Source organism: Podarcis muralis, chromosome W (assembly GCF_964188315.1).
Source record: "Podarcis muralis chromosome W, rPodMur119.hap1.1, whole genome shotgun sequence".
Taxonomy (NCBI): Eukaryota; Metazoa; Chordata; class Lepidosauria; order Squamata; family Lacertidae; genus Podarcis; species Podarcis muralis.
In genome coordinates, this window is record NC_135674.1 from 13,430,475 (window position 1) to 13,443,219 (window position 12,745).

The window sequence follows — 12,745 nt, forward strand, 5'->3', positions numbered from 1 at the left end:
GGTCAACAACGCAGTATATGCCCTGGGGTAAAAATCTAAAAAAAAAAAAAAAAAGTTTGGGATTAAATCCTAAAGAAATCTCAACAACTTCAATCCTAGAAAAAAAAGCTCATCGTCTTTGGGGTTAAATCTTGCCGGTCGATTTAATCTGGCTTCCTGGGGTAAAATCCTAAGAAAAGCTCAGCAACTTTGGGGTAAATCGTAAAAAAAGCTAATCAAATCTGGCCCCCTTTGGGGAAAATTTGGGCACCCCTGTTTTAGACAATACTCTGCAAGTGTCCTGTTCGCTATGAAATGTTTGTTCTGAAACCTCTCATAATTCTGCCTGTAGGGCAGCTGGAGGGCTGAGTTCGCCTATGGCAGGAACCCCAAAACTGGGGCCTCCAGATGTTTTGGACTACAATTCCCATCATCCCTGACCACTGGTCCTGCTAGCTAGGGATCATGGGAGTTGTAGGACAAAACATATGGGGGGGCCGCAGGTTGGGGATGCCTGTCTTGAGCTCATTAGGTATGCTATCCCAAAATTCTCTTTATTTTTTTTACATGTCCACCCGGCGTGGATCATTGTACCGTTCGTCTCTGCTTCATCTTTGGTTTTACTGGTTGAGACAAAAAGCAGGTGGCAATTGCTAAAATATCCCTCCCCTCCCTTTCTAGGATTCTGGAAATATCCCAGAGGCAATTGCTTCGTATCGCACCGCCCTGAAACTGAAGCCGGACTTTCCCGATGCTTACTGCAACTTGGCGCACTGTTTGCAGGTGAGGAGGGCTTTTTCACCAATATAAGGGCTAACACTTCTGGGGTTTCCAGGGTTTGGGAACCGAAGCGTTTAAGTCCCAAGGTACCACAGTAGTGGTAAGGAATTGTCCAGTAGCACCTTAGAGACTAACTCGGTTTGTTCTGGGTCAAAGCTTTTGTGTGCAGGCACTCTTCTTCAGGTACACAGAAACACAAGTCACCAGACCCTGATATATAGTGGGAGGGTGGAGTCAGGTATTTCTCAGAAGGGTAGGAGGAGATGCCTTGTGGGGGTCAGGTGGGATTGCTATGAGGAATTATGAAAAATGAAGCAAGCCATTGTGTCGGCAATGAAAGCATTGCGTTGACTGGGTTTGAGTCATTGACAATAATTTCTGATCAAATCCCATAAGCCTCTGCATCTCTGCCTATCTTCTTTACTGTTCATTTTCTACGCCTGACAGGCATGTATAAGCACTCTAAAACACAAGCCAGTTGCTTCACCAGGCATCCTGGGTCATAAAGATAGAAGGTAGCTTTGATGTAGCAGATGATTAGCATATGTAATGATTAGCATATGTAATGTTTCTGAAATTCTTTTGTAAGAAGACAGCTGCTTGGAGATCCTGTATTGAATGTCCTGGGAGATTGAAGTGTTCTCCTACTGGCTTCTCTGTCTTGCGATTCCTGATGTCAGATCTATGCCCATTTATCTTCCCAGGACATTCAATACAGGATCTCCAAGCAGCTGTCAGAAACAGACTTGAAAGAGAAGTTGCTGAATTACAACTTATTACTCAACTGAAAACGATGGAGAGACCTGGTCTGAATAGAGATACTGGATTCCTGTCTCATTACATGTGCTAACCATCTGCATACTATCCCTTGCTTTTTCCTGTAGGACTAATTGCAGTCATTCACAGTTGCCCACAGGTTGACCAAACCCATTGAGTCCTACTACCCTTCGGAGAAAAACCCTACCCTCCCTCTATATATCAGGGTCTGGGGACTTTTCCTTCCACTATATATCAGGGTCTGGGGACTTCTGTTTCAGTGTATCTGAAGAAGTCTGCCTGCGCACGACAGCCAAGTGTTACTATCATTAAATACAGTGGTGCCTCGCAAGACGAAATTAATTCGTTCCGCGAGTTTTTTCGTCTTGCGATTTTTTTCGTCTTGCGAAGCACGGTTTCGGAAAAGTTTTGGAAAAGCTTCAAAAATCACCAAAGTCTTTAAAAACCTCAAAAAAGGCTACCACACCGCGTGCTATGAGTTGCTCCTCGAAGTCAAGTCGCAACTGTATTAACGGTGTTAAGAAAAAGGAAACAAACTTGCAAGACATTTCCGTCTTGCGAAGCAAGCCCATAGGGGAAATCGTCTTGCGAAGCAACTCAAAAACCCTTTCGTCTTGCAAGTTTTTTGTCTTGTGAGGCATTCGTCTTGCGAGGTACCACTGTACAAGGATTAAGAAGGTGTCAATCATGGAGGCACAGGTCTGTAATCCTTTTTTACCGAAAGGTTCAGCCTTGCTGGCATCATCTCAATATGGACAAGCAGAGGAAGGTTTCCTTTTGGGAACAGTAAAATCACCCGTCTCCTACTACCCTTCTGAGAAATACCCCACCCCACCCTCCCACCTATATATAAGGGTCTGGTGACTTCTGTTTCAGTGTATCTGAAGAAGTATGCATGCACACAAAAACTTATACCAAGAACAAACTGAGTTTGTCTCTAAGGTGCTACTGGACATTTTTTAAATTTTTTTATATATTTCGACTGTGTCAGACGAACATGGCTACCTACCTGAATCTAGAACGTAATTCAGGGTTTTCTTTGCCTCCTCTCAGATCGTTTGTGATTGGACCGATTATGACGAGAGAATGAAGAAGCTTGTCAGTATTGTGGCTGACCAGCTGGAGAAGAACCGACTCCCTTCGGTGCACCCCCATCACAGCATGCTTTATCCGCTATCTCACGGCTTCCGAAAGGCTATCGCTGAGAGACATGGGAACCTCTGCCTGGACAAGGTGGGTCTGTGCCAGGCATGGCCCAACTTGGCCCTCCAGCTGTTTTGGGACTACAGTGCCCATCATCCCTGACCACTGGTGCTGTGAGCTACGGATGGTGGGAGTTGCAGTCCCAAAAGAGCTGGAGGGCCAAGTTGGGCCATGCCTGATCTAGAGCAGTGGTGGCCAAACTTGGCCCTCTAGCTGTTTGGGGACTACAATTCCCATCATCCCTGACTGCTACTCCTGTTAGGTAGGGCCTCCCACATCTTTGAATAATAATATTCAAAGGGAAAAAAAGTTATTATTATTACATGTCGTTTCTGTAACATTGCTTCCTCGAATCCCCCTGCCAGATCAACGTCCTCCACAAGCCGCCCTACGAACACTCCAAGGACTTGAAAGCCAGTGAGGGCCGGCTCCGCGTGGGCTACGTCAGTTCTGACTTCGGCAACCACCCCACCTCCCATCTCATGCAGTCCATCCCAGGCATGCACAATTCGGACAAATTCGAGGTGAGGTGCACAAGAGGGTGGCCGTGTGAGTAGCTCAGGCGGCAGAGCGCCGAGACTCTGAATCTCAGGGTCGTGGGTTCGAGCCCCACGTTGGGCCAAACGAACAAACGAATCTTCATCTGTGTCAGCCCTCAGCTGTAGCAATAAAACGAGACGATCTGCAAAGAATAGAACTGAAAAGTCAACGATATCAAATACATTTGAATCGAGAGTGGGTTTTATTCTGACTGCCCTAGCTCAAAACCTGGCCACCTTTGTAATTACCGTATTTTTCGCTCTATAAGACGCACCAGACCAAAAGATGCACCTAGTCTTTGGAGGAGGAAAACAAGAAAAAAAATATTCTGAATCTCAGAAGCCAGAACAGCAAGAGGGATCGCTACGCAGTGAAAGCAGCAATCCCTCTTGCTGTTCTGGCTTCTGGGATAGCTGTGCAGCCTGCATTCGCTCCATAAGACGCAAACACATTTTCCCTTACTTTTTAGGAGGGAAAAAGTGTGTCTTATGGAGCGAAAAATACGGAGAGCCTTTGAGGGTCAGAGTCCTCAAGCAGCTCCATGACAACCCTACAGCTGGGCACTTTGGGCAACACAAGACCATGTTGTTAGTTACGCGGGATTTCTGGTGGCCCAAGGTAAGGGAGGATGTGCGGGAATATGTACGAGGATGCGACATGTGTCAGAGAGCAAAGAGGGAATGGGCGGCTCCGGCGGGGCTTACCCACACTGGGGAGACCATGGGAGGCAGTATCCATAGACTTCATGACGGACCTGCCCATGTCACGAGGTAAGACGGCTGTCATGGTGGTGGTGGACCTGCTGACCAAGATGTGTCACTTTGTGGCATGCTCCCATGCGGTGACAGCTGAGGAAACCGCCATGTTCCTGGATCACATCTTTTGGCTGCATGAAAAGCCCTTGGCCCTGGTTGAGGCCAGTTGAACATCCCCGAGGCCTGGGACCTCCAAGATACAGTGGTGCCTCGCAATACGAAATTAATTCGTTCCACGAGTTTTTTCTTCTTGCGAGTTTTTCCTCTTGCGAAGCACGGTTTCCCATAGGAATGCATTGAAAATCAATTAATGCGTTCCTAGGGAAACCGCCTTCAGACCAGGTCCGGGGACAGTCTGTCCCCTGACCTCTTCTGAAGGCTGGGTGGGGGGGACAAGGGCTTTTCTTCCCACCGCCAGCCTTCAAAAGGCTGTTCTGAAGGCTGGCGGTAGGAAGAAAAGCCCTTCTCCCCCCACCGGACTTCAAAAGAGCTGCGGGAAGTCTGGAGGGGGTCCAAGGGATTCCCTCACTGCCGCCTGCGTTTAAAAGGACTCTGGGGAAAGCAGCGAAGCACGCTGCTTTCCCCGAGCGCTTCTAAAGGTGGGCGGCGGTGAGGGAATCCGTTGGACCCCCCCGGACTTCCCGCAGCTCTTTTCAAGTCCGGGGAGGGTCCAAGGGATTCCCTCACCGCCGCCCACCTTTAAAAGCACTCCGGGGAAAGCAGCAAAGCGCGGCGGGCGGCGGGGGGAGGCGTTCCCGCCCGCCCCCGGCATCGGGGCATGGTCCCGATGGCGGGCGGCGGGGGGAGGCGTTCCCGCCCGCCCCCGGCATCGGGGCATGGTCCCAATGGCGGGCGGCGGCGGGAGGAGCTGTCCCCGCCCCGCCGCCAGCCTTCGGAGGAGGTCCGAGGACAGCGGGGAAGACGCGCTGCGCTTCCCCGCTGTCCCGGAGATTTCCCTATGGGCTGTCGTCTTGCGAAGCAAGCCCATAGGGAAATTCGTTTTGCGAAGCGCCTCCAAAACGGAAAACCCTTTCGTCTAGCGGGTTTTCAGTCTTGCGAGGCGTTCGTCTTGCGAGGTACCACTGTATTATTATTTGCGGACCGTAAGGTCCTCCGCGGGTCATGCCAGGAGAGGCGGTCCTGCAGGTACGAGGGGCCTTGGCTATATAGGGCTTTAAAGGTTAAAACCAGCTCCTTGAATCTGACCCTGTACTACACTGGGAGCCAGTGCCGCTGGTATAGCATTGGACAAATGTGATCCTGCGGTGAGGACCCCGTAAGGAGTCTCGCCACGGCATTCTGCACCTGCTGGAGTTTCTGGGTCAGCTTCAAGGGCAGCCCCGCGTAGAGCAAGTTACAATAATCAAGCCAGGAGGTGACCACCACATGGATCACCATGGTGAGATCAGGGCAAGAGAAGGCAGGGACCAGCTGCTTAGAGCAGCAAAGGTGGGAAAATGCCGCCTTTGCTGTAGCTGTAACCTGTGTCTCCATAGAGAGGGAGGCGTCGAAGGTTACACTCAAACTCCTGACGGAAGGCGCTGGCACTAATTGCACCCCTGCAAGAGATGGGAATTGGCCCCCCAGCCCCATGTCGTCCCAGCCCAACCAGAGGACCTCTGTTTTCAAAGGATTTCACTTCAACCGGCTCCCGCACAACCATCCGGCCACAGCTTTCAAGCCTCTGGTCAGTGTGTCCGGGGCCGAGTCAGGATGGCCGTCCATCAACGGATGAAGCTGGGTGTCATCAGCATATTGATGACAGCCCTGCCCAAAATTCCAGACATGCTGGGCAAGGGGCGCATAAAAATGTTTAAAAGCATTGGGGAGAGGATTGTGCCCTGCGGAACTCCACACACCAAGGGGTGCCGTGACGACAACTCCTCCCCTAGCGCAATCCACTGTCCCCGACCTGAAAGGAAAGAGTGCAGCGACCCGGAACGGGCAATAAAAGAGGGGTGATAATCTCACTCCTCAAGTCTTTTTATAAAGGGCATGTGCCACTGATTTGGTGCTGCCATCTCTGCAGGGACATGAGCGTTTTTTGGGTGGAATCTGTTGGAATCATCCCTCGAGACCAGCCAAGGGCGAGACATTTTAATCTTGTGACGGTCAAAGCACGTCTACATTTTGGGATCGCTCGGTTATGCAGATCGGGTGCCGGAGAGTTGAAATGGGAAGGGGGGAGAGAGTCATACCACGGGCGAAATTTCCTGATGGCAGCCAAGTTGTTCTGACGCTTGAGATCATTTAGGCACTGACAGATTAGACCAGTGTTTCCCAACCGGTGTTCCGCGGCACACTAGTGTTCCGCGAGATGTTGCCTTGTGTGCCGCGGCAGCGGCGGCTGCTACTGCAAAGCAGGGAGAGAAGGAGGCGGCGGCAGCGGCGGGGAGCCGGGCAGGGAAGTTGCTGCTGGGGATGAAGAGGCGGCGGCAGCGGGAGGCGGACTTCTCTCCCTCTCTGGTGCTGCTGCTGTGAGGCGCTTGCCAGCCCACCGGCCCCTCCTGAGCGGGATATGGGTGGGCGGACGGGGTGGGTGGGGGAGAGGCGCCGGGCCCGCCTCGTGCCCTGACAGGAGCTGCTGCTGCGCCCGCCGGCGCCCTTGACGCAGCGCCCCTCATGCCGCCTCGAGAGGCGTTGGGGGGCAGCGAGACTCTGCCGGGCCCCGCCCCTCACTCTGCGCTCGGCTTCAGGGCTGTCTTGCGAGGGGGCGGCGGGAAAAGACTCTGAGGAGCAGTGGCGTAGCGTGGGGGGTGCAGGGGGGCTGGCAGCACCGGGCGCAACTTCTGGGGGGGGCGCGCTCGCTGCCTCCGGAGTCGCCGAAGAGCCGCCGCCGCCTGCCATGCCGCCCTGGCTGCTTCAGCCGCGTCCGACAGCCGGCTCGAGGCTCCTTCCGGCCGGGTCTCCCGACGGGGCGCTGCGGGCGGAGGCTCCGGCACCAAGCGCCACGCCGCCCAGGCTTGGGTCGCTGTGTGGACGCGCGCAGCCCGCCAAACGTGCCACCGGCGGCGAATGAAGCGCCCAGCCGGAGCCACCTGCGCTCTAGTGCCTGCGCGCCAAGGCCGCCCACCCGCCCCGACAGGGCCCGCCCACCCGCGCCGGAGGCCGGCCAACGCACTGGCCCCAGCACCAGAAAGAAGCCCCCTCCCCGCACCAGAAAGAAGCCGCGTCGGGGCTAGCCGGGCCGGGGAGGGAGACCGAGAAGGCTGCGCCGCGACGCCCAAAGACGCGCGTCTTGGCGCAAAGGGGCCCGCGGCACCCAGGCGCGGAAGGGACCCTCTCCCCCTGACCCGCCACTGAACTGCAATTCCCAGCTCCCTTGGCAAATCCCAGTCCCCAATCCCCAAGATGCTTTATTTGAGGCAGGGGTCCTTTAATTGCAAAAACAACACCACGGAGGGCAGTAGTCACCACGAAGTTTGCCCCAGAGTAGAGCCGTCAGTATTAATCACCATGGTAAGGGGTTAGGGGGCGCAAATTACTTGCCTTGCCCCGGGTGCTGACAACCCACGCTACGCCACTGGTCATCGGCTCCGGTTGTTGCCTTTCTCCGCCGAGGTCGGTGGACCTTGCGCCCGGTGGACATGAGCCAACAGTGTGACGCGGCAGCTAAAAAAGCCAATGCAATTCTGGGCTGCATCAATAGGAGTATAGCATCTAGATCAAGGGAAGTAATAGTGCCACTGTATTCTGCTCTGGTCAGACCTCACCTGGAGTACTGTGTCCAGTTCTGGGCACCATAGTTCAAGAAGGACACTGACAAACTGGAACGTGTCCAGAGGAGGGCAACCAAAATGATCAAAGGCCTGGAAATGATGCCTTATGAGGAACGGCTAAGGGAGCTGGGCATGTTTAGCCTGGAGAAGAGGAGGTTAAGGGGTGATATGATAGCCATGTTCAAATATATAAAAGGATGTCACATAGAGGAGGGAGAAAGGTTGTTTTCTGCTGCTCCAGAGAAGCGGACACGGAGCAATGGATCCAAACTACAAGAAAGAAGATTCCACCTAAACATTAGGAAGAACTTCCTGACAGTAAGAGCTGTTCGACAGTGGAATTTGCTGCCAAGGAGTGTGGTGGAGTCTCCTTCTTTGGAGATCTTTAAGCAGAGGCTTGACAACCATATGTCAGGAGTGCTCTGATGGTGTTTCCTGCTTGGCAGGGGGTTGGACTCGATGGCCCTTGTGGTCTCTTCCAACTCTATGATTCTATGATTCTATGACCCCGAGCCTAGGCTTCCTTCCCGCACCCCGCTTTCCGAAGACCGCACACCAGTTGGGCCAGTACATATTCCCCTCCCGTGACTGGAGCGGAATAGCCCTTTCTCTTCTTCCCCAACCCTTGTCGTTGGAGGAGTCCCTCAGTCCCTCGCTTTGCTGCCTCCTCCCCCCCCCCCAAAGCTTGGAGGTTCCCCGGCAAGGGGGAGGGAAAAAAATTGAAAGTTACACTTTCGTGCGTCCCTCCCGGCGTGACGCTGCGCGCTGACGTCACGGGGCTGTAATGGTGGTGTGCCTCGAGATTTTTTTCATCAAACAAGTGTGCCTTTGCCCAAAAAAGGTTGGGAAACACTGGATTAGACCAGGCACCCCCAACCTTTGGCCCTCCAGATGTTTTGGACTATAGTTCCCATCATCCCTGACCACTGGTCCTGTTAGCTAGGGATCATGGGAGTTGTAGGCCAAAGCATCTGGAGAGCTGCAGGTTGGGGATGCCTGGATTAGACTGCTTGACTGTTTTAAGATGCATTTTAATTGATTGATTGCCTGTTTCTATGTTCTTCGTATACTGTGTTAGTTTTATCATGTTAGCTGCCCTGAGCCCGGCTCCGGCCAGGGAGGGTGGGGTACAAATATGAAATTATTATTATTATTAAAACCCAAAGTCAGTAGCTGTTGTGGGGATAAGCCACAAGAGGGAAGCTCTTGGGCAAAAGATTCCCGCATTGCAGGGGGTCATACTAGATGAGCCTCATTGCCCTTTCCAACTCCCCAGTTCTACGATTCTCTGTTAGCGATTGCTTCATCTTGGAGGAAAGCTGTGATGGTTTATGCGCTTCGTAAATTCTGGCGTTTTCCTGCAGCATTTGGGAAAGATGGGCTTTGTCCGATGTTCCCCCCCCCCCCCCCCGCCCCTGTGTTTTTTGTCGCTTCTCGCGTGCTCCCTGCTCAAATGACCCTCAAATGTATTTTATACAATGGACTTTTAATTTCCATTCTTTGTATATCGTATTGTTTTATTGCAATTGCCAACGCAAATAAAGATTAATTCATTCATTCAGTGACTGGTCAGCCTCAGTTCTAAGCATCTCCTCTCTTTCCCAGGTCTTCTGCTATGCCCTCAGCCCTGACGACGGCACAAACTTCCGGGTCAAGGTGATGGCTGAAGCAAATCACTTTATTGACTTATCTCAGGTGAGAGCTCTTTCCCCCCTATATATCCTAAATAACGCTCTTGCCCGGGCAACCTTTTCCAGAAGATACTTGTCATTTCGAGGAGTTTAGCAATCTATAATAATAATAATAATAATAATAATAATAATTTATTTATACCCTGCCTACCCTGCCGAGACCGGGCTCAGGGCGGCTAACATCAATTATCAAATACATTAAAACACAAAATCAAACAATTGGTTTAAAATACAATTCTAATCACATTTAAAATCAAAATAAAACTCAGAGATACGGTCATCTCTTCCTGCCTCTGTTTACTTCCCTTCTCTATCTCTTGCTAAAGCTCTTTGATGGCCAAGAACAGGCTTTTAATGCATAATCTGGCAGAAGGAAGAAGCGCTAATGTTGTGTACTTTCTGTTCTTGGATGCTAGACGTTGTTAGGAGGAATGTGCGGTATCGGAAGAGGGGGCTAAATAATGAATAATCGGCACTAGCAGATTCTTCAGGTATCTGAAGAAGTGTGCATGCACACGAAAGCTTATACCAAGAACAAACTTAGTTGTTCTCTAAGGTGCTACTGGATAATTAATATATTTTGACTGCCCTAGCTAGTGAGGCAAACCATCCAGGCTAGCGATCAATAATCTATAAATCAGATTTTGGGGCAGAGCTTGGAAACTCATGTCTGAACTCATGGCTGAAGGGTCGTGTAACATGGGGTGGGGTGGTGGTGGTCACTTTGCCGCTTCTCGGGAGCTTTCCAGTGGCTGGTTGAAGTTCTTGCTTGGTAATATATATATAACAGGGTAGATTTGATTTAAATCAAATAGATTTAAATCATGATTTAAATCACTAGTCGGTGTTCAAACTTTTTCCAAAGAGGGCCAGATTTGATGACTGAGGGCTGGCCAAAGTTCTTGAGCTTTTTTTAGGATTGAAGATGGACTTTGGACGTGCCTGGCCTTAACCCGAACCCCAACCCTCACTCTAGCCCTTGCCTTTGCCCTAGCTGTAAACCCTAAACCTCTAAACCCTAAGTCTAACAGTAATTCTTACCCTAGACCTTAGCCTTTGCCCTAGCCCTTTCCCCTAAACCCCTAACCCTAAACTACATTTCATATGATTCCTGGATGCTCTCAAGTCATGGGTGCAGAGTAGTGCTTCAGATACCCTGCCCAGTTTTGTCACGGAGCACGTCTCCTGAGCTATGGCAATCTGACCAAAACGTCACACTTTCCTGCAGTGCAGGATTTTGCAAAAGCAACGGCAAGTGCACTGTATGAGGGAAAGAAGCTCAGAAGGACAATTCGAGGGCTGTGACATCGTCGCCAGGTTGTCGAGTCAACCTGAAAGATGCCTTAGCAGATGTAGTAGTAGTGTCAGATGCTGGTGTGGTTGCTCGAGAGTAAACAGGCAAGACTCAGACCTGTCTTTTCCAGACTTTATTCTTGGTACAAACTATTTACAGTGAAGAGCGTCGTAAGTTCATGTCTGGCTCAATCGCTATCAGAATCTGGGAGTGGTCGGTCTTTGTACCTCCCCCAGCATAAAAGTCACGTCACCCCCAGCCTTTTCCGCCCCTCCCTGCACTGAAGCCTACTGCGCAGAATGGGCGCTGGCAAGGGCGTACTTCCCGCCTCTCCGGTTTGCTCAGGCTCGATGTTGAGGCTCTCCCTAGTATCCCCTGGTCCCTGCACCTCTTCTCCACTGGAGGTGGGCTTTCCTCCTCCCCGGAAGAGGAACTGCTTCGCAAGATTTTTGGAGGCTCCCTATAACACAACTGCCCTTCCATCTCTCGCCTCTGAGCTGATGGCAGTTCCCTGACAAGTAGTAGTAGTAGTAGTAATAATAATAATAATAAATTTATTACTTATACCCCGCCCATCTGGCTGGGTTTCCCCAGCCACTCTGGGCGGCTTCCAACAAGAGATTAAAAAGACATTAAAACATCAGTTGTTAAAAACTTCCCTAAATGTGCTTCTAATGTTTGCGTTTCAGGTCCCGTGCAATGGCAAGGCGGCCGACCGCATTCACCAAGACGGCATCCATATCCTCATTAACATGAATGGCTACACCAAAGGAGCCCGCAACGAGCTGTTTGCTCTCCGGCCGGCCCCAATCCAGGTAAAGGAAGTCACAGTGAAAAATGTTGATCATACAGTGGTCCCTTGGTTCTCAAACTTCATCCCTTCCAGAAGTTAGTTCCGAAACCAAAGCGTTCCCAAACCGAGGCGCGCTTTGCCATAGAAAGGAATGCAAAACGGATTAATCAGTTCCAGGCTTTGAAAAACAACCCCTGAAACAGCCATTTAACATCAATTTTACTCTCTAACGAGACCATTGATCCCTAAAATGAAAGCAATCATCAATGTACTGTACTATAAAATAAATAAGACAGTATTGTAGATGATTTTATTAAAAAAAATTGCCTGCACTGATGATAGGGATGGGGGGCTTCAATCCATTTCCGCAGTCACACCATCCATCCGTAGCTAAAGTCATTGTTTGGATCGGGGGCTTCTATCCATTTCCGCAGTCACACAATCCATCCATCCGTCCGTCCATCAGTAGCTAAAGTCACTGTTTGGATGGGGGGCTTTTATCTGTTTCCGCCGTCACACAGTCAATCCATCCATCCATCCGTCATGCAACCCATCAATCAGTAGCTGAACTGGGCTCCACACAGTCACAAAAACAAGTTAACCAAAAAAGCCTCAAAAACAGAAACGCAAAAACAAAAGCGCCAAATTTAATTCGTTCCGGAATTCCGCCTGACTTCCAGAATGTTCGAAAACTGAGGCACAGCTTTCGATTGGTGCAGGCACCCTGGAAACAATTGCCGACAGCTGTGTCGGACGTCCGGCTTCGAAAAACGTCCGGACACCAGAACACTTTCTTCCGGGTTTTCGGAGTTTGAGAACCCATGGTACTACTGTGTGCCCAAAATATTCCTTACTGTAGTCGTAAGATGTTAATGCTGTGATGTTAAAAAATGTCATTAAGACCGACTGCTCTGGGAAGTAAAAAAAAAAGCCTCCTGGGTCCTTAATTGTGTGATAAATCTTGCTTTATGTGGCCTTTTTGTAGTGCTTGCCTCTTTAAGAAGCTCTTAGGTTTGTTTGTTTGTTTGTTTGTTTGTTTGTTTGCAAACTTCAGACCAGGGCGGATTTGATTTAAATCAAATCGATTTAAATCACGATATAAATCACAATTTAAATCACTAGTCAGGCTTGATTTAATTAAAAACAACAACAACAACAACAGAAAGGCATTCCTGCTGGTATAATCTTTAATATTTACAACCAGATGAAGGTTT

At 50.5% G+C, this 12,745-nt stretch overlaps 1 protein-coding gene across 2 annotated transcripts in view; it reads left to right on the forward strand.

Moving 5' to 3' along the window:
* LOC144326277 (UDP-N-acetylglucosamine--peptide N-acetylglucosaminyltransferase 110 kDa subunit-like) overlaps positions 1 to 12,745 on the forward strand; it is a 133,960-nt gene that overhangs the window by 76,047 nt on the left and 45,168 nt on the right. For both annotated transcript variants that reach the window (XM_077922828.1, XM_077922827.1), the window contains exons 11-15: positions 661 to 762; positions 2,590 to 2,769; positions 3,105 to 3,263; positions 9,359 to 9,448; positions 11,428 to 11,553. In XM_077922828.1, coding sequence (XP_077778954.1) covers positions 661 to 762; positions 2,590 to 2,769; positions 3,105 to 3,263; positions 9,359 to 9,448; positions 11,428 to 11,553 — 657 coding nt within the window. The remainder of the gene's footprint in view (positions 1 to 660; positions 763 to 2,589; positions 2,770 to 3,104; positions 3,264 to 9,358; positions 9,449 to 11,427; positions 11,554 to 12,745) is intronic.